Source organism: Sporothrix schenckii (genome assembly GCF_000961545.1).
Source record: "Sporothrix schenckii 1099-18 chromosome Unknown Cont48, whole genome shotgun sequence".
Classification (NCBI taxonomy): domain Eukaryota; kingdom Fungi; phylum Ascomycota; class Sordariomycetes; order Ophiostomatales; family Ophiostomataceae; genus Sporothrix; species Sporothrix schenckii.
The window spans coordinates 662,680-685,683 of NW_015971149.1; the positions used below are offsets into that span (position 1 = coordinate 662,680).

Genomic DNA, 23,004 nt, shown 5'->3' on the forward strand with positions numbered 1-23,004 from the left:
AATGGTCCCAGTGGTCCCAGCAGCCCTGGCAGCATCGGCTCACACGACAAAAGACGGGTACGGACCACCTGGGTGTGCATTCCCGCGTACTCCCGTGATGATGGGCGACGATGCGGATCTGTGGATCCGTGGCAGCCCAAGTGTGTCGAGGCGTGGCACATTATGGGCCAGCGATGGATGTGTGTCTTTCCATGCAGTTGTTTCGCGCAAGGGAAGCGTTGACTGTGTATCCTTTGTATATTTTGAAATGTTTTTGTATCGCTTTCCTGTTTTACATTTCTGTCGTGGCCGTTGTATCCAAGCCTGTCCCCAATATACCCAAACATCCTACCACATCGCATCACATCGTATCATCTCCGTCGTGCTTATGCCACCGACACATACGCGCGTAGCGCCTTGACAGCATCGCCCTCGTGCTGCTTCAGCAGATCCGTCGCCTTGGCCTTGGTCATCTCCAGCTGGTCGACCTGTCCGTGTTAGTAGGCGGTGCAACACACAGAACAAAAGAGGAATGGAGTCCCTCACCAGCAACGTCACATCCGCTGCGTCGACCTTGACCTTCTTGGCCGCCGTGCCGCTCGCGCCCAGCTTCAGGTTCTTCATCGCCTTGCTCATCGCCTCCTGATCGACATGCTTGCCCGCATCGTTGCCGCCGCCCACCGCGTCCAGCGACGCCAGCGCCACGGCCGCCTTGCGGTCCTCGGCCGACTTGGCCTTGGCGGCCACGTCGTCTTCGAGGTCGACGTCGTTGGCTGCGGCGGTCGTGGCGCCCTCGTGGACGTTGGACGGTTGGCGGTCTTCAGCCATTGTGTGTGTGTCTGTAAGTGGGGTGGGAAAGGGCGTGTCGGACGGAGAGGTCGGAGGTCGGTGATGACAAAGTCGTCGGTGGAGGTGAGTTTGGCGTCGAGAGTTTGGTGATGCTTTTGATGCGTTGGTAAAAATTGTGGGGTCGTTGGTGGCGAGCGGGAGCTCCTGATTGGCTGCTTACACCTTGAAATAGGCTGGCCGGTGCTAGCCAGAATCGGCAAGTTGCTATTTGCACAGTTTATTTGCAGCCTGAGAACTTGGAGACTGCATGCGACAATCTGTACGTGGCCGAGTTCATAAGACGATGGTCCATCGTGCACGAAAGGCAGTCATGCAAAGGCTTCGACTGATATGCCAGTAACCGAATTAATCCTCAAGTTCACCGTTTTGCTTTCAGCAGCACATAACTTTCCTCCCTCAGAGAAGTCTGCTGTAGCTTGTGCCCCACAATGCTGTGCCGATAGCCTGCCGTTCTATAACACATTTTCATTTTGACTCACATCGCAAAAGGAAGGTGCGACCAGCAATTGGGTTTTTGCCTCACAAATCACAAAACGCCCCCTTTCTCCTACATCTCGCAACAACAATTGACAATTGAGGTCGGCTTTCAGCGTTCCACGGGCCTGGTTGTCTCGTCCGCATAAGAGGGCGAGCTTCAGACGACCATTGTTGAAGAGAGCCGGCTGCAGCAACCAGTGTCTTCCGTCTTCTTTGTCCGTCTCGTCGGTGAATCTTCACTCTTTTTTGTTGTTCTTTTTCTTTTCCCATTTTTTATCAGTCTCCCACGTCTTTCTCCACATCAACCTTTCTTATCGACCTTTCTTGCGTCCCCCGTTATCTCTCACTCTCACCCACATCACAATGTCTGCACCAAACGGCGCACCAGACGGCTGGACACCCAGCTCGTGGCGCTCAAAGCCCATCAAGCAGAGCCCGGCCTACGATGACCCCGAGGCCGTCGCCCGCGCAACCCGTGAGCTGCAGCGTCTTCCGCCCATTGTGCACCCGGGCGAGATCCTGCGTCTGAAGCAACACCTGGCCGCCGTGGCCCGCGGCGATGCGTTCCTGCTGCAAGGCGGCGACTGTGCCGAGCTCTTTGACTACTGCGAGCCCAACGCCATCGAGTCCAAGATCAAGCTGCTTCTGCAGATGAGTCTTGTCCTGATCTGGGGCGCCGACAAGCCCGTCGTGCGCATCGGCCGCATGGCCGGCCAGTACGCGAAGCCCCGCTCCAGCCCCAACGAGACGCTGCCGGACGGCCGCACCGTGCCCTCGTTCCGCGGCGACATTCTCAACGGCTACGAGCTCGACCAGCGCGAGCTGGACCCCCAGCGCCTCGTACGCGCCTACCACCATTCGGCCGCGACCCTCAACTATGTGCGCTCGGCCATTGCCGCCGGCATCGCCGATCTGCACCATCCTCTGGACTGGGGTCTGGGCCATGTGCGGGATCCGGCGCTCAAGGCCAAGTACTCGGAGGCGGTGACGTTCCTGACGGACATGCTGCGCTTCATGCACACGATTGGCGCCGACAAGAACGACAAGCTCGACACGGTCGACCTGTACACGAGCCACGAGGCGCTGGTGCTCGAGTACGAGGAGCCCATGACGCGTCTGCTGCCGGCGACCCGCGGCCGCCTGCGCCGCGACACCAACGGCCACTCGACGACGACGACGACGACGAGCGCACCACCGTCAGCCTACTTTGACACATCGGCGCACTTCCTCTGGATCGGCGACCGCACCCGCCAGGTCGACCACGCGCACGTCGAGTTCTTCCGCGGCCTCGCCAACCCGGTCGGTATCAAGGTCGGCCCCACGACGCCGCCCGAGGACCTGCTGACCATTCTGCGGGCGCTCAACCCGCAGCGCGAGCCGGGCAAAGTCACCCTCATTACGCGCTACGGCGCCGCCCGCGTGCGCGAGCTGCTGCCCGCGCACATCCGCATTGTCGAGGGCAGCGAATACCGCCGCTGCGTTGTCTGGCAGTGCGACCCCATGCATGGCAACACGCAGACGACGGCGACGGCGGGCATCAAGACGCGCCACTTTGCCGACATCCTGGCCGAGCTCCGCGAGACGCTGCAGGTCCACACCGACGAGGGCAGCTACCTGGGCGGCGTGCACCTGGAGCTGACGGGCGACGCCGTGACCGAGTGTCTGGGCGGCTCCGAGGGACTGGACGAGGACGACCTGTCGACCAACTACACGAGCTTCTGCGACCCGCGGCTCAACGAGAAGCAGGCGCTGGAGATGGCCTTTTTGATTGCAGACCACCACAGGACGGTGCGGCAAGGCGCGTCCGCGTCGAAGTAGGGAACGTCGAGCATGGGCGCGAGACAGGATTGCATGGCGTTGTAAAAGTGTATGGCTCTGGAGTTGACAATGTACGTTTGCATGCCGTCTCCATCCTTGCCTTGGTTCTTTATTTCATTCAATTCATAGACAAAAGCAAAAAAGACACACAACTTTATCATACCGCAAGAGAGTACATCCATCCCCAGCATCTAGAGCAGGCTGGAGATGCCTTGTTTCGCACTGGCCCCACCCTTGCCCGGGACCCGTCACAACAGCGTAATGACCTGCGCGCCCTCAAAGGCGTCGTTGGGCTCCAGCGTCTGCCAGCTCGACACCGAGCCTGGCTCCACACACAGCATGTTCTTGTAGCCGTCTTTGGGCGCAAAGTCGCCGATGCTCTTGACCTTTTCCGTCCACGGGTTCCACACCACCACGTCGGCTAGGTTGTCCCGCTGCACGCCGTACAGCGGCCTGCCGCCCTGCAGCACGGTCAGCGGCTGCGACGCGCCCTGCGCCGGCACGTACACGCGGTCCGTCTCGCCCGTAATGTCGACATGGCCCGTGGCCGCCTGCGTCTTCTCCTTGAAGCCCTCCACCTTGTCCAAGTACGACGCGCCCGCCAGGCCGTCCACGCCCACCTGCGCAATGTCGTCGACGCGCAGGTACGTGTGCAGCAGCACCTGGAAGTCAAAGGCCGCGCTGCCCTCGTTGGTCACCACAATCGCCGTCGCCAGGCTGCCCGGCGCCAGCGTCACCCGGTACAGCAGCGCAAAGTCGTACGGCCACAGCGCCCGGAGCGCCGGGTCGGCCGACGCCGCCGACAGGCCAAAGTCGAGCTGCACGCCGTTGGACGAGCCGGCGGCGGCGGCTTTTGTACTTGAAGAGGCACCCGCACCCGCATCTGCTTTGCCCTCCGACTCGGACGTGGACTTGCCCAGAAACTCCCACCGCGACGTCCGCGCCAGGCCGTGCTGCGGCAGCTTGCTCGTGGGTACGTCCGCCGGCGACTGGCCGAACACGGGGAACACAATGGGGATGCCGCCGCGCACCGCCTTGGAGCCATCGAGCACGGCGCCCTCGCTGAGAAACAGACGCTCGGCCGGCTCGCCGCCGTGGACCGCGCCCTTCCACGAGAGCACAGTGGCCCCGGTCAGCAAGATCTCGACGGACTCGCCCGACGGCAGCACGGCAGTGACACGGTCGCCCACGAGGTCGACGCGGGCCTGGGGCGGGGGGGCCGGCGTGGCGGCGAGAGCGCTGGGTTTGTTGCGGCGGTCCATTGTGGCCGTTGGCAAAGGGAGAAGGGGACGTGAAAAGAAGACGAGGAACTGGAAAGACGAGGCTCTTGGAGACGATGGAGCAGAGTCGCAATGTAACAGCAGGCGGATATGTCAGAGACGGAGGGGTAGATGCGATGCAGAAATTGGATACAGAGAATTGCACTCGGAGAAGATGGGAAGAAACTTGAGAGAAACAAAAAGGGTGGAAAACGAGAAATGCGTCGTCAAAGCTCAGCAACAGTTTGGAAGGTTGATCGGTTTCGAGACGGTGCGGGGCTGCCCTGAGTCTGAGGCTGAGGCTGTCCAGAAACAGAAGGGGCTCAATGCGCTGACGAGCAGGAGCGGGTGAGGAAGGAGCAAGGCCCCCCGTGTATGGAAGGAGTGATGGGATGGGGAGCTTTTTAGTGAGGGGCGTTAATGGACCACAGGTGAGTTGGGGCGGGAGCGGGGCAGAGATCCTTCCTCACCAAAGGTATTTCGTACACGTTGATGCTTATGGCAAGAACACACCGACAACGTGCCAGCCGTCAGGCCAATGGGCAGGCAGGAGCAACTATATGAAACTCTGCGACTCGCAGGCTGCAACTTCCCGTTCTGTCGTGCTTCCGTGCTTCTTCATTGCGTCCCAACTGCGCCTTCCATGAGGACTATCGTAAGGCTACCTACATGAACGAGATGAGCTCCTTCCTCGGTTTCGCCGGTATACGGAGCAGGTGGTGCCACCAACTCCTGTAGCCGTTGCACCTGCCCCTTTATTTTGGGGGCAGCAGAATTGTAAAGATCGATGGGCTTCAACCAACTTGAAAGGCCTTGTGAATTTACGAGTATCTATTTGAAAAGTCTCAGCTGCTGCACCGAGGTATCTACTTCCCACGATGTCCACCATCGAAATCAAACGCCTCCTTGATGTCCAGCTGGACCGTTGTGTGCACATCGCGAAGTCATTGCCACCGTCAGTTTGTGCTTGCTGCCATCAATATGCTATGCCTTGCCCTCGATCCAGTAGGCGGAATCGTCGCACGCAAACGTCAGCTGCGCGTACTTCGGCTAGCCGGGCTGCAGGTGCAGCTTGCTCAAACGAGACGAGAGCCTTAAGCGACCGTCTGGTTACAACACCTTCGGCCGGCGGTACGTGGTCCACCTGAACGGTCTCGGAGCCAGCAGCGGAACTTGAGTTGGTCACCGTCACTGACACTGCCACGACTTCAGATTCGATTGCCTCGGGTGTGAATGCCCCGTCGATTGGTGCGTCGACAAAAGCCGAGGTGTCGCTCAGGCCAAAACCAAAGGGACCAGCACCTCGCCGCCGTCCGCACCGCTACCGTACTGTGGTCAAGGTGGCGGTAGCCGGCATCGACGCCCGCGACATACTCGACCTGCAAGCTCCATGGTACTGAATGATAGCATGGTGTCGCTCGCATGCGATCAGCCGGCTTTGTTGCAGTCGAGTAATGAAAGGCCAGTGCCAACAGCACATCCACGATGGTGTGGTCGACCGTGGCCTCGTTCAGACACACAGGCAATGTGCTCATGCAATTCAGCATAAACAGATACGCCACCCTGTCGACCAGTTCACTGACCTGCCGTACCATCGCGCTCCATACCTGCCACCGCTGCGTGGTATCGACGCAACTCAACGGATGGCAGGCTCATGGGCAGCAACACCAGGCCCGTCGATACCCCTTCGAAAACGCCATGTTGTCATAGAGGCCGACAAAGGGAATCGCTGGCATTGTTGTTGATGTTGGCCAGAACGCACGCCATGCCTTTACAGTTCTACGGTCATGAGATGCAATGGCTCTGACCTGAACGCGTCGACCGTGGCATATACCACACTCGGCGGACGATTTTGCAACTTGTCCGTGACGTGGACGGCTTCGAACCCCAGCCGTGGCGCGCCGCATGTGTGTGCATGCCGAGCCGGACTCGGACTCGATGAGATACCGCACTGCGTTGCAGTTCTCACACAAACAAAAATACATATCGTCTTTTGTTAAGTTGGCTGGGAGTTGCATAAGTGTGGAGAACCAAAGACAAAGCAGCACTTGATGGCCAGACCCCGGGGACATTTACAGCGGACTCAGGGCAGACAAGAGCCAATTGTAATGCCGCCGGGTCCAGGGGACTGAACCACTTGCACCTGCCTCCGCCGTTGCCTTCAACCTCCACTAAAAAGGCGCTAAAGACTGGTGGCACCTTCCCGAATACATCTGTTCGCCTCTCTGCAGTAGATGTGCGCTTGACGGAAATGGGCCTTTGCCTGCTTCCACCCAATTCGCCGGGCTTCTTTCCTCGCTTGGCAGGCCCAACAGATTCGTCACAGCAAGGCCTCGTACGTACCCGCCTGCCGCCTTCCTCGCTGGGTCCTTCCCCGCCCCTTGTCGGTCCCCCCAAATCCGCGCCTGCCAGAACAAGTTGCTCCAGCCTCCTGCCTTCTACTATTCACCGACCACAGGTCTTCCTTCCCTTTGCTACTGCGACTCAACATCCTCGTCTCGCCATTGAACGCGTTTCTCCGTCTTCTTTTGTTTCGCCTCCCAGACGCCTCTCTTCTCGCTCCTGGCGAACTCTCGTCGAGCCCGTACAAATTCGCTATCGCCGTTGTATCCTGGCCGACCACTGGACGCCAACCCCGCAGCCAGCCCACGCAACCAACCACGGTCCGGCCGATCCTCCTCGTACCTTACTTTTGGACCTTCATCTTCGCTTCTCTCTTCAGGCATCGTTTCCTTTGCAACCATTTGCAGCTTAGGTCGGATAGCAACATATCTACACCCGGCAGTGTCTTTCACCTCGTTCACCACGTTTCCCTCGGCATCCGCCTACCCCGCCCCTCCCACAAACACACACACACACCATGGCCGACACCGAGGGATCGTCCGATCCCCAAGTCAGCTTCAAGGTCAAGACCTCAGGCGATGGCCTGCACAGCATCACCATGGCAGAGTCTGCCACCGTGCTCGACCTCAAGGCCAAGCTCGCCACGGAAGAGTATGAGAACATCCCTGTCGAGCGCCAAAGGCTCATCTACTCGGGCCGCGTCATGAAGAACGACGACACTCTCGGCTCGTACAAGATCAAGACCGGCAACACCCTGCACCTGGTCAAGAGCGCCGCCAGCAATCACCCACCCGCCGGATCTGCAGCTGCTGGTGCTGGTGCGGGCTCCCGATCCTCGGCACCACCTCCCGCCGTGCCCACGAACATGGCCGCCGGCACGCCGGCAAACGATCTGTTGGCCGGCCTCACCGGGGCGCGCTTTGCCGGCCACGCCAACCTGCCCAGCCAGGACCTCTTTGGCCCTGACGGTGGAGTGAGTCTTTACCGATGCGCCTGTCAAGTTTTTTATGTGACTTTTTTTTTGTTTTCATTTCCCTGTCTAACAGTGTAGATGAACTTTGCCTCCGAGGAGCAAATGGCCGAGATGTTGAACAACCCTGCCGTGGCCCAGAGCATGAACGAAGCCCTCAGCAACCCTGCCTTTATCGACTACCTCATTCAGAGCAACCCCGCCTTTCGAAACATCCCCAACGCCCGTGAGATCTTCTCGTCCCCCATGTTCCGCAGCATGATCACCGACCCGGAGACCATGCGGACTATGAGCCGCATGCGCTCCGCCATGGGCAGTGGTGCCCGTGGCGCCAACTCCTTCCCTGCACCGGGCGCAACGGACAACACGCCCGCCGACGCCGCTTCGACGCCCTCCGGAGGTGCCGCTGGTGCGGGCGCTCCTGGTGCTGGTGGTGCTGGTGCTGCAGCAAACAACCCCTTTGGCGGTTTCAACCCGTTCATGTTTGGCTTCCCCGGCGCTGGCGGTGCCGGCGGCGGCGCAGGCAGCGACACGGCGACCAACCCGTTTGCGGCGTTCTTCCCTCCCGGGTTTGGTGCCGCCGGTGCGGGCGCGACACCCGGTGCGGCAGCTGGCACAGGCTCGGACACAGCAGGCGCAAATACAGCGGCTGGTGAGGGTGGTGACGCCACTCGTGCTACTGGTACGGGCACCGGTAACGGTTCCGCTGATGCCGGTGCTGGTGCCAATGCAGCCGCCAACCCCTTTGCCTCTTTGTTCGGCGGCGCCGGTGGTGCCGGGATGCCACAGATCAGCCCCGAGCAGATGCAGCAGGCAATGCAAATGCTCAATGGCCTGGGCGGTGCTGGTGGAGCTGGCAGTGGTGCTGGCGGTGCTGGCGGTGCGGCGGGCGGTGCGGGCTTCAACCCCTTTGCTGCCTTTTCTGCGCCCGCGCAGGACACCCGGAGTCCCGAGGAGCGGTACGCCAGCCAGCTGCGGCAGCTTAATGAGATGGGCTTCTATGACTTTGACCAGAACGTGGCGGCTTTGCGGCGCAGCGGCGGCAGTGTAGAAGGTGCCCTGGCGCACCTTCTGGGGAACTGAGGAAGTGAGGACATGGTCGAGGGACGACGACAACGACAGACGACGACAGCAGCGACTGATCAAACGGATGCTACATACCCTTGTAAGGGAGTGGCAAGGCGGTGATGGTGATTAGAATGAACTCACGGGCGGCTGAATGACATTGCATGTATCTTACCAACATCATGAGAGGGTGGCACAAACGCAGGTTTTTTTTTTTTTGTTTTGTTTTGTTGTTTTCTGTGCTGCTTGTTTTGTTCGAATATGGCTCAGTCATGATCCTGATTTATAATATTATCACGGCACATTCTCTGTTCAGCTTTGAACTCTGCTCTCGTGACCGATATATTGACCGTTATGATATTAGATTCAAGTTGGTGAAAATAGAATGTTTCGAGTAATGTTTTAGAAAAACAATTTCAAAAAAAAAACTTAAAAAGTTTTGTTTCAGATGTAATTGTATTTAAGGATATACCAATATTCTCTTTGAGATATTCGTGCCGGTAAGCAAAGTTAGCCCTTAATTTTCACAAAAGGTCAAAATACTCATCTTTTAAATATATATTACAAAGATCTATATGGTATCATACACCTAGCTCCGCTGATGCCTCCCACCAGACGCTGGTCGAGGCAACAGGATATGTAACCCACGTCCCAAACACATAAAAAACAGTCCCCTCTCGCCAACCCATGCAATGCATGTATATCTACAAATGACCGAAACAATCAATGGGGTGGCAAATATTTAGACTGTGATCACGCCTCCTCAAGGTCGTCACCTAGCTCGCCCTCGACGCTGTCCTCGTCCTCCTCGTAGGCCTCGGACTCAGCGTCCGTGATGTCGGCGCTTTCCTCGCCGTCGTCTTCTTCCGCATCGTCTTCGACTTGGTCATCTTCGTCGTCCTCCTCAGCCTCGCCGATCTGGATCTCGTCGTTTGAGGATTCGTCGTCGTCCTCATCTTCGTCCTCCTCCTCGTCCTCATCCTCATCCTCACCCTTGACGTCATCAGCAAAACCGACCGTCTTTTGCGTGTACGACGGCGAGCCCGGTAAGTTTGTCGATGACGATGAAGGGCGCGCGTCGGCCGTCGCAGCACCACCACCCGCCAAAGCCAGTCCGGACGCCGGCTCCAGCACGTCACCATTCCACGGCCGGCAGGCGGTGACGAGTGCACCACACCGCAGGCACGTCCAGCCGTCGCCCTCTTCGCGCTCGATGCGCGTCGCCAGGGATACATAGCAGTAGACACAGCCGCAGGGGACCGCCTCGTAGGGGTTGGTGATGTCGGTTTCCGCCGAGCCAATGACGCCGCTCGAGGCAGCCGCGGCGGCCATGATGTCGGCTTCGGAGGTGGCGGCGTTTTGGTCCTGGTAGCAGATGGCGCACGTGCGCTCAGGCAAAAAGGCGTACTCGCCAGTTTTCTCAATGCTACCGGCACCGACTTCGTCCTCGCCCGCCTGTCCTTTGACGGCCGTCGAGGCCTTGGCGACGGCACTCTTGGTCTTGCGCCAGGTGCGGGTGAGCCAGCGGCGCCAGCGGTTGATGCCGACGAGCGGCAGCAGGAACAGCAGAAATTCGGTGAAGGCGTGCCAGACGAGCTGACGGTTGAGGTACTCAAACGAGACTTCGCGGCTGACCTGGCTCGTGGGCGGCACAAGACGCATGCGCAGGATGCGGTCGAGCAGCGTGCGGTAGCGGCCGTAGCGCAAGAAGACGAGGAAGGAGACGAACGCGGCGCCCGCGTAGAGGTCGGAGGCGACGGACGTGACGCGTGCCAGACGCCTGATTCTCTCTGGCGACAAGGAGAGACGTAACCGGCCGCGTAGGAAAGATAGGATGTCGGAGCTGTTGCTGCTGCTGTCGTTGGTGCCGCTGTCTCCATGATCGTAGCCGAAGCCCACGTCTGCCTCCTCGTTGTGGTCCCGCAGCCAGTCCTCCCACTTGGTCCATGCATAGCGCCCGCCTACCGTCACGAGACCGTACGCAGCCTTTTGCCATTTCGACGGCGGGACAGGCACCGCGGCGGCAATGGCGCCGCGCGTGCCACGGGTTGCGCGTGCGTCGGCGTAGCGCAGGTTCTGCAGCGCCGCCCCGTACGTCGCGTCGTGGTCCCACACGGACAGCTTGAAAAGTGCGGCTCGCAGCAGAAGCATGATCTCGGGCTGCCAGTCGTCTTGCAGGGTGCCGCCGCGGATGTATTTCAGCGCATCGGCGACCTGGCCGCGCAGCAGGTCCAGCAGCTCCTCGTCGAGCAGCTCGGCATCGACCTGGCTGACGCGGAATGCGGGGCGCTGACCGCTGGTGCCGGCCACTTCAATCGTCCGCGAGTCGCCGCCGCCGTGGAGTGTGGAGCTGATGGTTGATGCCGCGCGGCTGACACCGTCCCAGGCGACGAGCGCCGTGCCGCCGAGCCGACGGACGAGGGGCGACGAGGAAGAGGTGAACGGCCCACCAGCATCGAGCCGTGCACGCAGGGCCGCCGCTGATGCTTCCCGTTGGGCGGCAGCTGTGGCGGCGACTTGTGCGCGGTGTGCCGCCTCAGCGGCCGCGCGTTCGCTTCGACGGGCGGCGAGCCGGCGTTGCGCCTCGGCAAAGGTAGGTGCGACAGATGCATTGGCGGCGGCGACCGCGGCCGCGGTTTGCGGCGGGGGCGGTGGTGGTATTCGGTCGGTCATGAGGTCCGCATGGATGTCGTGAGGGAGGAGGAAAACGTGACAGAAAAGGGGATGGCGATGTTTGTGTCGAAATAAGAGTGAACAAAAGGAAGGAGGAAAATGCAATGGCGTCGGCGCAGGTCAGCTATGTTTGCAAGGAAGGCGCCAAAAGCAAAACCGGGGAAGGCGCGGATTACGCACGACCCCCAGCTTTTTGGGGGGCTTTCAGAGGCAGGTGCGCGTTGAGGAAAGAGCCGAGGTTCGGTCCTGCGTGCCAGCGTCTGCCAGCACTGGTCCGCTACAAAGGGCTAGCGAGTGCTCTAACTAAGCCTAGGTGGTCCACTATGGCGATCGCGCTGCTTTTGTTACTTTCGGTATTCGACGTCACATCCACAAACCAACTCTCATACTCCAAATGGATCAATGTTGTACAATGAATGCCATACCAGCCACCACGGAAACACCAATAGTACCAGTACAAATACCACAATATCAAAAAAAAGGCATAAAATAAAGTAAACACTGCTCGACAAAAGCTGTCTGCCAGAATAACGCCGTATCCTTTTGCCCTGGCAAAACCCAAATGCCCGGAAAGGCTGAAACTGGGCGCCCAAAGCCAAAATACCATACCAGCTTGCAAAGACATCGCCAAACCCAAAATCGAGACGACAAAACATGGATCATGCGAGTCAAAATGGACCACAACAACCACTCGACTGAAGCCCATACTTCAGGGGGCGGTTCGCACGAACACGTGTCCAAATAAGGCAGCAAATAGGTAGGGCCCTAGTACTTCATCAAATTGGCAAAGATGGTCACCTTTTCGAGCTCGGCGTCGGCGCCGCTGGGCAGTTTCTGACCCTTGGCGAGGCCAGCAATGACCTGCACCTGCACCACGTTGACGCCCGGGTGCAGGTTGACGTCGTAGAGCTTGGCGTTGTCGTCGGGTCGGGGGGTGGCGCCAGGGAGGGAGCCGGGGCCCTGGGAGGCTGTTGACGGCGACGGCGACGGCGACGGCGACGGACCAAGCGTGGCGCCGTTGGAAATGACAAACATCTTGTAGGTCCGCTGTTGCGATTGCAGGGTCGGGTTGAGCGACACAAACAGCTGCTGACGCCACTGGCCCGGCGGGATGTTGAGGGTCACGGACCGCTGTGCCAGCTTCGGGTGTGGTGGCAGCTGGATCTCGAACCGGCGGTCGCCGCTGTTGAGTGCCGCGTGTGTCTGAACGGTCAGGTTTGCCAAGAGGGGCTCTGGATGCAGTTTTTAGTATCACTGGCCACGAACAATAAACAATATGGCGCGCACAGGCTGCCAGTGGAAACATACCTCGGTTGGCTTCGCGGAACTTGGAGGTTTCGTAGACTGGCCGTGCCGGGACGCTCGGTGGCTTTGGTGCTGATGCCACGCCGTTCGTGGCCGTCGACTCGCCGGCCGGTGTCCCATTGGCCAGAGCGGGTGACCCGTTGGCCACAGCGCCGTTTGGCTGCTGGGACAGCGCTGGCGACGCGCGCGACGAGGATTCGCGCTTGGCACCGTTCACGGCCACGGCAGACGTCGCCGGGCTCGGCGAAGCCTTGGACAGGCCACGCGTCTTGTCCAAAGCAGACGGCGTCGGTGCCGCCCGTCCTGTCTGCGCGTCCGAGGACACAGACCCGGCTGGTTTGCCACTGGGCGACTCGGCCGAGCTGCCACGCGTGTTGGCAACGTGGATCGTAATCTTCTTGGAGCTTGCCGGCGTGGAGGCCGCGGCCGACTTGATCTTGATCTTGGGCTGCGGCGGCTCCTGCACCACCTCTTTGGCCTGTCTCAGCTCGTCGCGGAACATTTTCTAGACGTGTTAGCTGCTACACCGCGTCCGGCGCGTACTCCTACAACAACAAGGTGCAACGACGTACCTCGAGCTCCTTGGCCATGTTGGCAATCGGGCTTCCGTCCTCGTTGTAGTAGTAGGCGTTCTCCCACAGCAGACTGGCTTTCTCTTCAAACGCGGCCCAGCTCTTGTACTCGGTCACGCCCGACCGGTCTGTCCGGCTGCGGATGCCCTTGACGAGCTTCTGCAGCTTCTTGATCGACAGCGGGTCCTTGATAACCTGGAAGTAGTCCTTGAGCGTGCGTGGTGGCAGGTTGAAGAACGGCTCAAAATAGCCGTAGCTCGGGTCCCTTGTTTATGTTAGAACAGTGCTCAACGCGAGATCATCAGTTTGGACTATCCCGGCCACCGTGCACTCACTCTTCGTCTGGTCGCCGGATAATCTCCTCCACAATCTTCTCCTGTGCCTCCTGGAACGAGAGCCCCTTGTAGGGTACGCCGTCAAAGTCGTGGTCCTGCTTCAGGCTCGGCGTCACTGTACGGTCTGTCTTTCGCACGACCCGGAGAGGCGTGCCGCGCATACTCTTGGCGGAGGAGCTCTTTCGCCGTGCTGGTGTGCCGACATTGTCTTCGTCCTCGTCCTCCTCTTCGTTGTCTCCTGCCTCCTCCTCTGCTGCCCCCTCGTCGTCCTCGCCTTCGGCATCCTCGTCGCCCTCTGCGTCTTCGTCGCCCTCGCCGTCTGCGTCCTCGTCCTCGTCCTCGTCCTCGTCCTCGTCGGGAATCGGCGTTGGCACCGCCGTGTAGCCCTGGTTCAGCTTGTAGGCCGGGTTGTGCTTGACCATGAAATTGCTCGTGGCCTTGCGCACGCGCTCCGAGTCGTCGACCTGCTGCGAGCCCTTGGGGTAGAACTCGCGCACATTGAGCACCATGCGTTTGATGTACGACTCGAGCTCGGACAAGCTCTTGAAGTGGCCGTCCTTGAGTTTCGCCTCCACGTCCTGCAGCGAGATAGGCATGCGGACCGCTTTGTAGTATGCCTCGTTGCCGCGCCGCGGGGGCAGCGTCTCAAAGTATTCTGCTATCCGGCGGCCGCTGGGAAGAGTTAGTATACGATCAGTTGTTGACATACAAGTATGCTCCCTGGACTATGGCCTACTTCTTGTCACTTGTTTTCCGGATGAGGTCGAGAAATTCGAGGCCGGTCTTGGTGGTGGATTTTGCGGTCTCGGTGGGTTTGTCCTGGCCACACGAGTCAGCATGCATTGTCGCAAACAAAAAAGAAATGTGATGCAAATGCACCGAAATGTGCGGTTTCTGGCCGGGGTTGAGTGTGAAACGGGAATGTGCGGCCAGTATGCGAGGCGGCGATCGGAGGCGCTGGTCTATTCCACGAATGCCTCCAGCAAGCCAGTCCGGGGTTCGCTGGACGTGCAGCTGGAGCTGTCGCAGAGCTCTCGATTTCGAGCTACTCCACGCCAACTTGTTGCGACACGCGCAGCATCGCCAATTGCCAGCACCACAACAACGAACGCTCCATGCCATGCCCCGTGCTGCAGTGGCAGAAAATAGTCTCGCTGAAGCTTTTCTTCGCTCCTCCTTTTGACAACATCTTCGCGCAATGGAAAACAAGTCCATTCCCCCCCTGGAAAACACCTACCACAACTTTTAACCGCTTCGAGGCGCGAACGTCTCCGCCGTCCGCGCCGGTTGACTTGCGCTTCTCCATTGCCACTTGAAACGGTCTGCAATGACGATGGAGGGACGGGCAAGTGTCGTGACGCGATGCGTAATTCGATGCAAACAAGGGCGCGAATTATCGATGCAAAATGGAATAATTTGGCTTTTTTTCGGAGCAAAACTCGGCGGCTGGAAACGGCGACTGGGCGGTAGAAATACAATTCTTTTGGTGCAAAAGGTGGTCGTCCGACGCCCAGTGCGTGGCGGAGCGATCTTTGTCGAACAAGTCGCGATGCTGCTGGGTCGAGCTCTGTCTTTTTTTGGTCGCCTTGTCGTTTGGCCCTGGACTGCTTTCTGCGAAAGAAGGGGTGGACGCGTTTTCTTTGGGGCGGAGAGGGGAGAAGGCAGGAAATGCGTCGCTTGGCCGGAAAGAGGACACAGTCGAGGGTGCACCGTCTTTTCATTACGACACTGTATTGGCGCACGGTAAAGGCTTGAGCGTGCTGCACGTGACCAAATTTCGCTCCGCCCACGGCCGCCCCCGCGTCGTTTTACCCTCTGTGTGGCCAGAGCTTTCTCGGTTTGTTTACTTTGGAGCCTTTCCCCGATGCCGCCTGCCTACGCCAAAGTGACCCATCATTCCTCTTCAGATCTCCCCCATTGTAATTTTTGCCCCTCTATTTCTTCACCGTTTTTTCTTCCCACTGCTCCCGTTTTCCTGACCTTGACCTCGCATTGCTTTTCTTTTCCACATTGCTGTCCAAACTTTCAGATTCCCTGCGGGTATTTTCTCTCTTTTCGGCTTTGTCCCATACGAAGACGCGTCGCCGACCAGAGCCTCCTCCTTCGTCTCACTTCTACCAACTCTCGAAGACCGCATTCAACTTGCGACGCGTTGGAATTGTTGGCGTCGACGACCGCCCGACTTTGTGACTGCTACACGACGCGCTTTTCTGTCGACGAAACGGTCCTTTGCCGCCCTTCCTTCTTCCTCCCCTCGCAATCGCCTTCCAACCCAACACATCCTCACGCGCCACCATGTCGTCCCTCCAGGAGATGCGGACGCTGGGCATCGACCCGAGTCGCCGAAACACACGTGCCATTCCTTTGTCCGACGCCGAACGCAAGGTTCTCGAGCCCTATCTCGACAACATCCACTACTCGCAGAGGTGTGTTCGTCCCCAGGATGGTCGCTTTCGTAATGGCCATCGCATTTGTCTGACTTTGCTCCGCAGATACTCAGACGACCAGTACGAGTACCGGCACGTGCTTCTGCCCAAGCAGATGCTCAAGCTCATCCCTGACCAGTACCTCGACGAGAGCAAAAAGACCATGAAGCTGCTTTGGGAGGACGAGTGGCGGTCTATGGGGATCACACAGGTACGGCCATCCAACCAGGAGTAGGAAGCGGAGGAGCGACGCGCTGGCTACGTCATTGTTTCCCATAAATAGGTCGGTCGTATTGACATTCCTGACCTTGTGCAGAGTCTAGGATGGGAGCATTACGAGGTGCACGAGCCGGAGCCACACATTCTTCTCTTCAAGTGAGTCCATTGCCTTCGCTACCGTCTTTCAACAAAGCAGGCTGCGTATCCATTTCTACGTACACCTACGTCTGCGATGCCACGATACACAGGACGCTAATCTCGTCCCGTTCTCTAGGAGACCGATCAATTACCAGCCCCCGGCAAATTGAGCTTTTCCTACGGATGGCGGTGGTGGTGATTTTGGTGACTGTGGCGGTGCACTCATGTTCATGATTGTTGCCATCTGGGGCGCTGGCGTTTGATTGCATACGATGCCGACGTTGACGATGACAGCGACGAGCAAACGACGACCGGCGCAGACGGACAGCGGCCGCGTCTACTTGTGATTCCGACTGGTCTCTTTTCGCGACACCCCTCTGTTGTCGGCACACACGATTCGACAATGTTTCATCTCAATTTGGAGTTTCTTTGACGCTTTCCTTTGCACGGTCTTTCGGTCTTTCGGTCTTTCAGTCTTGCTTTCTGGTTTTGGCATACTGTACCCTTCCGCCTGGTTCACCTGCGGCTCGACAGCGTGGTTGTTACCGTACAGGTTCCCGGGTCGTTGGCAGGATTGCAGGTAGACCGCGTGCGTTGGCTGGGTCTTCTCGGAGAGGCGCAGGTTACGCTGTTACATTTTCCTGACGGACTGTCCTCCTGTCGTGGACGGATGCTCGCGATGTCAGCAAGGCGATGCCACTGGGGTATGGATGTTATGCGGCCTGCCGTTGTCGAGGTTCTGGCGGACTTATTGAGGCGCCAGTCTCGTTTGCTGGTCGGCTCGGGGTGTATGATTATATTGGCGAAATGTGCTTTGCTGCGATCGTGCTCTTGGTCCTATGTTATGGAGTGTTGATATTGTACAATCGAAATGATTTTCATGAACAGATTGTAGTGCTCGTTTGGGGGATTGCTTTTTAATGCGACCCATTGGCTTCCTCGTAGTGCCATATTCTCGTACGTTTCTTTCTTTTGTCAGCGTGGCCGAGGTCTCGTATTTGCGCAGTTGTTTTGATGTGCCACGCACGGATTTGGTGGTCTGATGCGTCCCGCGCATCAGCGTTTGTACCAACCGAGCGCTCCGGCGGCCACCAACACCAAAGTAAGCGCCATACGGAGTATGTTTGTCCTCCGCGCGTCGTAGATCTGGTCCATTTTAGCCGCTCACTGTAAATGGGCTGCATCCCTTTGGAAACTGGACTTTTCAACGGCAATCTGGCCACTGTCACCACGCTGTCCATCCTCGTCGACCAGTCGACATGTAGATATAATTGCATGTTTCTCAAGCATCGTGGCTTCGATCGTCCGCCGAAATGGGCCAAACCAGCCTACGTGGGCCGGTGCATCTGCTGGTGTTCAAGCATGCAAATCGGATGACATAATCTCTTGAGGCAGCACCGGTCGACGTATCGCATGTTTTGTGCCGCAATCGATGGCTGTTGCTCCACTCTCTGCAGCGAGTCATACAAGTGAGGCAGGTGCGAATGGAGAATGGGGAGAGCAGGGACGGCGGGCAAAAAGACATGTGTCTCTTTCCGTATTTGAAATCCAAAAGCGGCCGCTTCGTGCTGTTTAATAAACTTCGCTTTTTCGGGGTTTCGAGCTTCCTTTGTCCTGCAGACATCTGTCTTCACTACCCTGCAATCCGCTGCTGATCGGCGCTGGCTGCACGTTTTCGCCCCTTTTGTCTCGAGTGTAAAGGTGGCCTCTCAAAATTTGAAGCTAAAAAAAGTGTCCGAACTAGAACCACTCCGACCACATGTTCCTGTATGTTGCAGAACAGCGCCACCGTTGGTTGAAGGTACGTACTTTGACGAATCACAGCGACCTAAAACGGGCCTGAATCTCGATACTCGAGAACAAGACCGTCATCACGCTTCATACACAGTCCTCTCTTCTCCTCCAGCTCTTCTCTCCAACCGGTTAATTACGCTCGATATTAAACACCGGACGAAGCAGACACACTTTATTTCTACAGTTACAGAATACATCACCACCGCCTGTCTCTCGCCCAAACACAAGCGCTCTGTAGCGTTCTGTGCTGGCTGCTTCGCTGTTTCAGACCCTGTGAACCTGCAATCGCTACGCCAGCCATCAATACGTCGCTTGCGCCTCTTGGTTCTTTCCCTTCCTGCGCTTTGCGACAGTGTCTTTCATCCTCAGTTCGCTCCTTCCCGACGTCCATGCCAGTTACTGCTTTGATTCTACCGACCCGCGCCTTCCCCAACACAACGTTGCGCTCCTGCCACTGCCGATTGCCACCGGACACATATATTAAAATAGAGATTTGTGTCCACGGTCAACTGTGGTTGATCCCACTCTACGGAATATAGAACCCCGTCTCTATTTCTTCTCCCGACCGCCCACCTTCGTCTCCCCTCGCCTTGGGAGACGCTTCGATCCGGGACGCCATGAAACCAGCTTCCAAGCTGTTCTTTCTCAGCATCTTTGCACTCTGGAGCCCGCTGGGTCAGTGCAAGAGCCCACACGATGCAGATGCCTGCTTGGTACGCCGCAGATCACCCTTCTCTGCTTGTTATTTTGTTTAGCCCCTCTGCCCATTGTTCATTGTTGCCTTCTCCATGGCGCCGCTCTGCGGCCTTTTCGGCCTTCTCCTCCTGACCGCGGTCCACGTGGCCTCTGCCGCCGAGGCCGACCTTCGCTTCATCGTCTCTAACCGTTCCTACTACCAGATCTCGCCCAAGGCCATTGTGTCCGACGCATGTGCCTCCTACTCGACCCTCGAGAAGCTCAACAGCCGCTTGAGCCCCGCCATCACCGACCTCACGCAGACGACCGACTTCTTTAGCCACTACCGCGTCAACCTCTTCCACAAAAAATGTCCGTTTTGGGACGATGAGAACGGCATGTGCGGCAACATTGCCTGTGCCGTGCAGACGCTCGAAAATGAAGACGACATCCCCAAAGTCTGGCGCGCCAGCGAGCTCGGCAAGCTGCAAGGGCCCTCCGCAGAGCACCCGGGCAAGTCGACGCAGCGCGAGCGGCCGCGGCGGCCGCTGCAGGGCCGCCTGGGCGAAAACGTCGGCGAGAGCTGTGTGGTCGAGTACGACGACGAGTGCGACGACCGCGACTACTGTGTGCCGGAGGACGAGAGCGCAGCGTCCAAGGGGGACTATGTGAGCCTCGTGCAGAACCCGGAGCGCTTCACGGGCTACGCGGGCGACGGCGCCAAGCAGGTGTGGGAGGCCATCTACCGCGAAAACTGCTTCCAAAAGAGCTCGTTCCCGCACTCGGCGCAGCTCGAGACGGCCGGCGACAAGGCCGCCAGGAACCCGGCCGCCATTGATTTCCGGTCCGTGCTCGAGGCGGCCGGCCGGCAGCAGGTGCTGGAGCAGCAGCGGCAGGTCGAGCCGTTCACGCCGTTTGTGGCGAAGACGGGGTTCGAGGCCGAGGACGAGTGCATTGAGAAGCGCGTCTTTTACCGGCTCATGTCGGGCATGCACGCGTCCATCAGCACACACCTGTGCTGGGACTTTTTGAACCAGACGACGGGCGAGTGGACGCCCAACGTCAGTTGTTACGTCGACCGTCTGCACCGGTTCCCCGACCGCATCAGCAACCTGTACTTCAACTATGCGTTGCTCACGCGCGCCGTGGCCAAGCTGGGCCCGCACCTCGAGCGCTACATCTTTTGCAGCGGCGAGCCCGAGCAGGACAACCTGACGCGCGACAAGGTGCTGGCCGTCACGCAAACGGCGGCGAGCGTGCCGCAAATCTTTGACGAGTCGCTCATGTTCATGAACGGCGAGGGGCCGTCCCTCAAGGAGGACTTCCGCAACCGGTTCCGCAACGTGAGCCGGCTGATGGACTGCGTGGGCTGCGACAAGTGCCGGCTGTGGGGCAAGCTGCAGACGGCCGGCTACGGCACGGCCCTGAAGGTGTTGTTTGAGTTTGACAACGACGGCGCCATTCCGCAGCTGCAGCGCACCGAGCTGGTGTCGCTGTTCAACACGTATGCGCGCCTCAGCAGCTCGCTGGCCAACATTCAAAATTTCCGCAGCATGGTGGCGGCCGACGAGGAGGCGGCGATCACCGCGGCCACGGCAGAGGACCAGACGACGGCGGGCGCCGAGCCCGCAAGCCGTCTCCCCGACCGCGCCCGCAAGCCGCACCATGTCGTCGCGTCGCCCAAGAAGTACAAGATCGAGGAGGGCGCCGACGAGGTGCTCGACGAGATTGACGAGAAGATGTCGGCGGAGCCCACGGTGCGCGAAATGTTTGACGAGGAGCTGGCCCGCGTGTACCGCGCGTTCCGCGTCGTCATCGGCCACTGGGTCTCGTTCCCCAAGACATTCTTCGACATCTTCACGTCCGAGCTGGTGCGGGGATGGCAGGCCTTTATCGGCCTGCCCGTGAATCCGCGGACGTGGAAATTTCAGCGGCCGAACCTCGACGAGCTGTAGGACGCTCCACGCACGACTGCACCTTTGGCCCATCGGCGCTGTGCATGACATGTTTTGTTTTTTGTTTTCTTAAGTTTGGGTTTGCATGGGAACCGGTGTCTTTTGTATTTGTGTTACTGTTTTCGTGTTGTATATTGTCCCATCCTCGGTTCCGTACATATAGTAGTCCCCAAAGTCTGCATGATTTTTCGAGGACAGGAGTTTTACCATTGCTCGATTTTGAGTTTATCACAGCATATGCACGTCGAGTCGTTGTTGCAAATAGAAATGAGTTTACGTGGTATCAAAATGCGGACATAGTTTGAAGCAATACGTTGAGAGCGTCCAAGGCGCTCACAATCCAAACAGGCTCTTCTTGCTGTTGCGCCGCCGTTCAGACAGCGCGTCGCTGCTATCCGATCGCGACCGTTTTGATTGCCGTGGGAGACGGTCCACCGCCGCGTCCGTTGTTGTTTTCGTCGTCGTCGTTGAGGCGGATGCTGCAATGGACGCGGGCCGGAGTGGAATGTCTGTGACCACGTTGCCAATTTTGGCCTTGATGCTTTCCACGGCAAAAGTGAGTGGCGGTTCGTCCTTGCCCGCTCTCAGCTGCTGCCAGTCGTCGTATGCGTTTTGTGTGGCGTCCGCCCATGCGTCAAGTGTGGTCGTGGGCGCCAACGTCCACGCGACCGACATGTGGAACGACGCAGGGTCCACATCGCTGTCGTCGCCGGCCACGGCCGGCGATTTCGTGTACAGCGCCGGCTGGCCCGCGTCCGTCACCTGTTTGTTGCACTGCTCTAGGAGGCTGACGAGCGGTTCGTTTCTGGACCGGCGTCTGTCCTCGACGACGACGACGCGCAAGACCAAAAAGGCCCGGGCCGAGTCCGGACTGCGGTGCCAATCCAGGCCGCCAAACGCCACGTCGAAGCGCTCGACGCCGGATGCCTTTACGCAGTCCTCCAGCCGCGTCACAAACGCCGCCTTTTCAGCAGTGGTGAGAACAAACGGCCTCGACAGGCTGATGTGTAGCGGCAGCGGCGCGCCCAGGTCGCTCGTCAGGAACGAATGGAACAGAGGCGCGGCGTCGTCGTTGTCGTCGTCGTCGCCGCCGCCGCCGCTTTGTAGGGCACCGTGAAGAGCTGCGCGAAGCATGTCCAGCAGCCGGCTCAGATGGGCATGCTCCGGTGGTTGGGGGAACCCTGCCATGTTAGATGGGAGATGTCCAGCAGGGTGTGAACGAAGAAGGGCGCCCTTACACTCAATGTAGAGATGGCTCGGCCACTGGCCAGCGACGTGGGGAATGGCGCGCTGGCGGCCCTGGTGAAGGCTGGGGTCGTCGGCCGGGGCGGTGCGGACGGTGGAGGCATAGAGGTCGTGGAACGCGCGAGGCAGTGGCGGAAGAGCCGACGTCTCGTCCAGCGCGTTGGCTGAGGCATCCTGACCACCGCTGCTGTCCTCGTCGTCTGACGTGTAGTCAACGAGCCCCATAGTGAGCGACTGACAAGCTGGCGGCCCCGTCCCGCCAATCCGGCCTCCTACCCGTTCCTCTGTGTGTATGAATTTCGAATCGCCGTGGTACCATGGTACAACTCGCCAGTGCTTTGTTGAAACGTCTTGTTGTCGAATTGTCGATGATGCTTTTGTGTCGTTGTGACGCGATCACGTGAAGGAAACACAGACGTGACGTCGTGTCCAGTAGGAGAGCGGCCCCACTAGCGGCACTTATAGCGTCTGGGCCCTGGCGACGGCTCGCCGAAGGCTTCTAGAAACAGGGGACAGTGAAACAGCAAACATGGTTTTCTTGTTCGTCATGGTCGTCCCTCGCACAGACACGATCTTGCACTGTATATTTTGATTACTGTTCGGTTCACTCTCTGTTTTCTGAGGTTGCCTGTGTTCCCTGCAGTATATACATCATTCTCTTCACTCTGCATACATTGCTGTCGTTCATCTGCACTGAGTTGACATTTTTGCATCTTAATTGCCTTCCACACTGACCTTTATCCATGCGTGTTTCCGCTTTCCCGATCCAATCGTCGGCTCCTTTTAGACGGACTCGTCTTATTCGATATATGTGCCTATAGCATTAATCTTGCCTCGGGGTAAAGCCGGCAGATTGCGCCCAGTTGCGTATGACAGCATATGCACACACGTAAGGACTTGGCCGCTT

At 58.6% G+C, this 23,004-nt stretch overlaps 13 protein-coding genes across 13 annotated transcripts; 5 read left to right on the forward strand and 8 right to left on the reverse strand.

Moving 5' to 3' along the window:
* Positions 1-365: 365 nt before the first annotated feature.
* SPSK_01291 (uncharacterized protein) lies at positions 366-807 on the reverse strand (the record flags this gene model as incomplete). Its single annotated transcript, XM_016728221.1, has 2 exons — positions 366-467; positions 526-807. 2 exons carry the CDS (start codon positions 805-807, stop codon positions 366-368), a joined length of 384 nt encoding a protein of 127 aa, XP_016584050.1.
* An 861-nt stretch (positions 808-1,668) lies between these two features.
* Positions 1,669-3,123, forward strand: SPSK_01139 (3-deoxy-7-phosphoheptulonate synthase; the record flags this gene model as incomplete). Its single annotated transcript, XM_016728070.1, has 1 exon — positions 1,669-3,123. One exon carries the CDS (start codon positions 1,669-1,671, stop codon positions 3,121-3,123), a length of 1,455 nt encoding a protein of 484 aa, XP_016584051.1.
* Positions 3,124-3,371: 248 nt separating this feature from the next.
* SPSK_01217 (glucose-6-phosphate 1-epimerase) lies at positions 3,372-4,385 on the reverse strand (the record flags this gene model as incomplete). The annotated part of the gene is made up of 1 exon (XM_016728148.1): positions 3,372-4,385. One exon carries the CDS (start codon positions 4,383-4,385, stop codon positions 3,372-3,374), a length of 1,014 nt encoding a protein of 337 aa, XP_016584052.1.
* A 973-nt stretch (positions 4,386-5,358) lies between these two features.
* On the reverse strand, positions 5,359-5,792 carry SPSK_01294 (uncharacterized protein; the record flags this gene model as incomplete). Its single annotated transcript, XM_016728224.1, has 2 exons — positions 5,359-5,703; positions 5,757-5,792. The coding sequence occupies 2 exons, from the start codon at positions 5,790-5,792 to the stop codon at positions 5,359-5,361; spliced, it is 381 nt and encodes a 126-aa protein (XP_016584053.1).
* Positions 5,793-5,867: 75 nt separating this feature from the next.
* On the forward strand, positions 5,868-6,092 carry SPSK_01340 (uncharacterized protein; the record flags this gene model as incomplete). The annotated part of the gene is made up of 1 exon (XM_016728267.1): positions 5,868-6,092. One exon carries the CDS (start codon positions 5,868-5,870, stop codon positions 6,090-6,092), a length of 225 nt encoding a protein of 74 aa, XP_016584054.1.
* A 764-nt stretch (positions 6,093-6,856) lies between these two features.
* Positions 6,857-7,108, reverse strand: SPSK_01333 (uncharacterized protein; the record flags this gene model as incomplete). The annotated part of the gene is made up of 1 exon (XM_016728260.1): positions 6,857-7,108. The coding sequence occupies one exon, from the start codon at positions 7,106-7,108 to the stop codon at positions 6,857-6,859; it is 252 nt and encodes an 83-aa protein (XP_016584055.1).
* Positions 7,109-7,242: 134 nt separating this feature from the next.
* On the forward strand, positions 7,243-8,778 carry SPSK_01126 (ubiquilin; the record flags this gene model as incomplete). The annotated part of the gene is made up of 2 exons (XM_016728057.1): positions 7,243-7,698; positions 7,777-8,778. 2 exons carry the CDS (start codon positions 7,243-7,245, stop codon positions 8,776-8,778), a joined length of 1,458 nt encoding a protein of 485 aa, XP_016584056.1.
* Positions 8,779-9,513: 735 nt separating this feature from the next.
* Positions 9,514-11,433, reverse strand: SPSK_01089 (peroxin-2; the record flags this gene model as incomplete). Its single annotated transcript, XM_016728020.1, has 1 exon — positions 9,514-11,433. One exon carries the CDS (start codon positions 11,431-11,433, stop codon positions 9,514-9,516), a length of 1,920 nt encoding a protein of 639 aa, XP_016584057.1.
* Positions 11,434-12,198: 765 nt separating this feature from the next.
* Positions 12,199-14,488, reverse strand: SPSK_01042 (bromodomain protein; the record flags this gene model as incomplete). The annotated part of the gene is made up of 5 exons (XM_016727973.1): positions 12,199-12,665; positions 12,742-13,243; positions 13,311-13,575; positions 13,646-14,317; positions 14,382-14,488. The coding sequence occupies 5 exons, from the start codon at positions 14,486-14,488 to the stop codon at positions 12,199-12,201; spliced, it is 2,013 nt and encodes a 670-aa protein (XP_016584058.1).
* Positions 14,489-15,940: 1,452 nt separating this feature from the next.
* On the forward strand, positions 15,941-16,450 carry SPSK_01283 (cyclin-dependent kinase regulatory subunit CKS1; the record flags this gene model as incomplete). Its single annotated transcript, XM_016728213.1, has 3 exons — positions 15,941-16,071; positions 16,138-16,282; positions 16,355-16,450. The coding sequence occupies 3 exons, from the start codon at positions 15,941-15,943 to the stop codon at positions 16,448-16,450; spliced, it is 372 nt and encodes a 123-aa protein (XP_016584059.1).
* An 895-nt stretch (positions 16,451-17,345) lies between these two features.
* Positions 17,346-17,718, reverse strand: SPSK_01303 (uncharacterized protein; the record flags this gene model as incomplete). The annotated part of the gene is made up of 2 exons (XM_016728233.1): positions 17,346-17,574; positions 17,597-17,718. 2 exons carry the CDS (start codon positions 17,716-17,718, stop codon positions 17,346-17,348), a joined length of 351 nt encoding a protein of 116 aa, XP_016584060.1.
* A 1,292-nt stretch (positions 17,719-19,010) lies between these two features.
* On the forward strand, positions 19,011-20,852 carry SPSK_01096 (ER oxidoreductin; the record flags this gene model as incomplete). Its single annotated transcript, XM_016728027.1, has 1 exon — positions 19,011-20,852. The coding sequence occupies one exon, from the start codon at positions 19,011-19,013 to the stop codon at positions 20,850-20,852; it is 1,842 nt and encodes a 613-aa protein (XP_016584061.1).
* A 333-nt stretch (positions 20,853-21,185) lies between these two features.
* Positions 21,186-22,322, reverse strand: SPSK_01196 (uncharacterized protein; the record flags this gene model as incomplete). Its single annotated transcript, XM_016728127.1, has 1 exon — positions 21,186-22,322. The coding sequence occupies one exon, from the start codon at positions 22,320-22,322 to the stop codon at positions 21,186-21,188; it is 1,137 nt and encodes a 378-aa protein (XP_016584062.1).
* Positions 22,323-23,004: the final 682 nt, after the last annotated feature.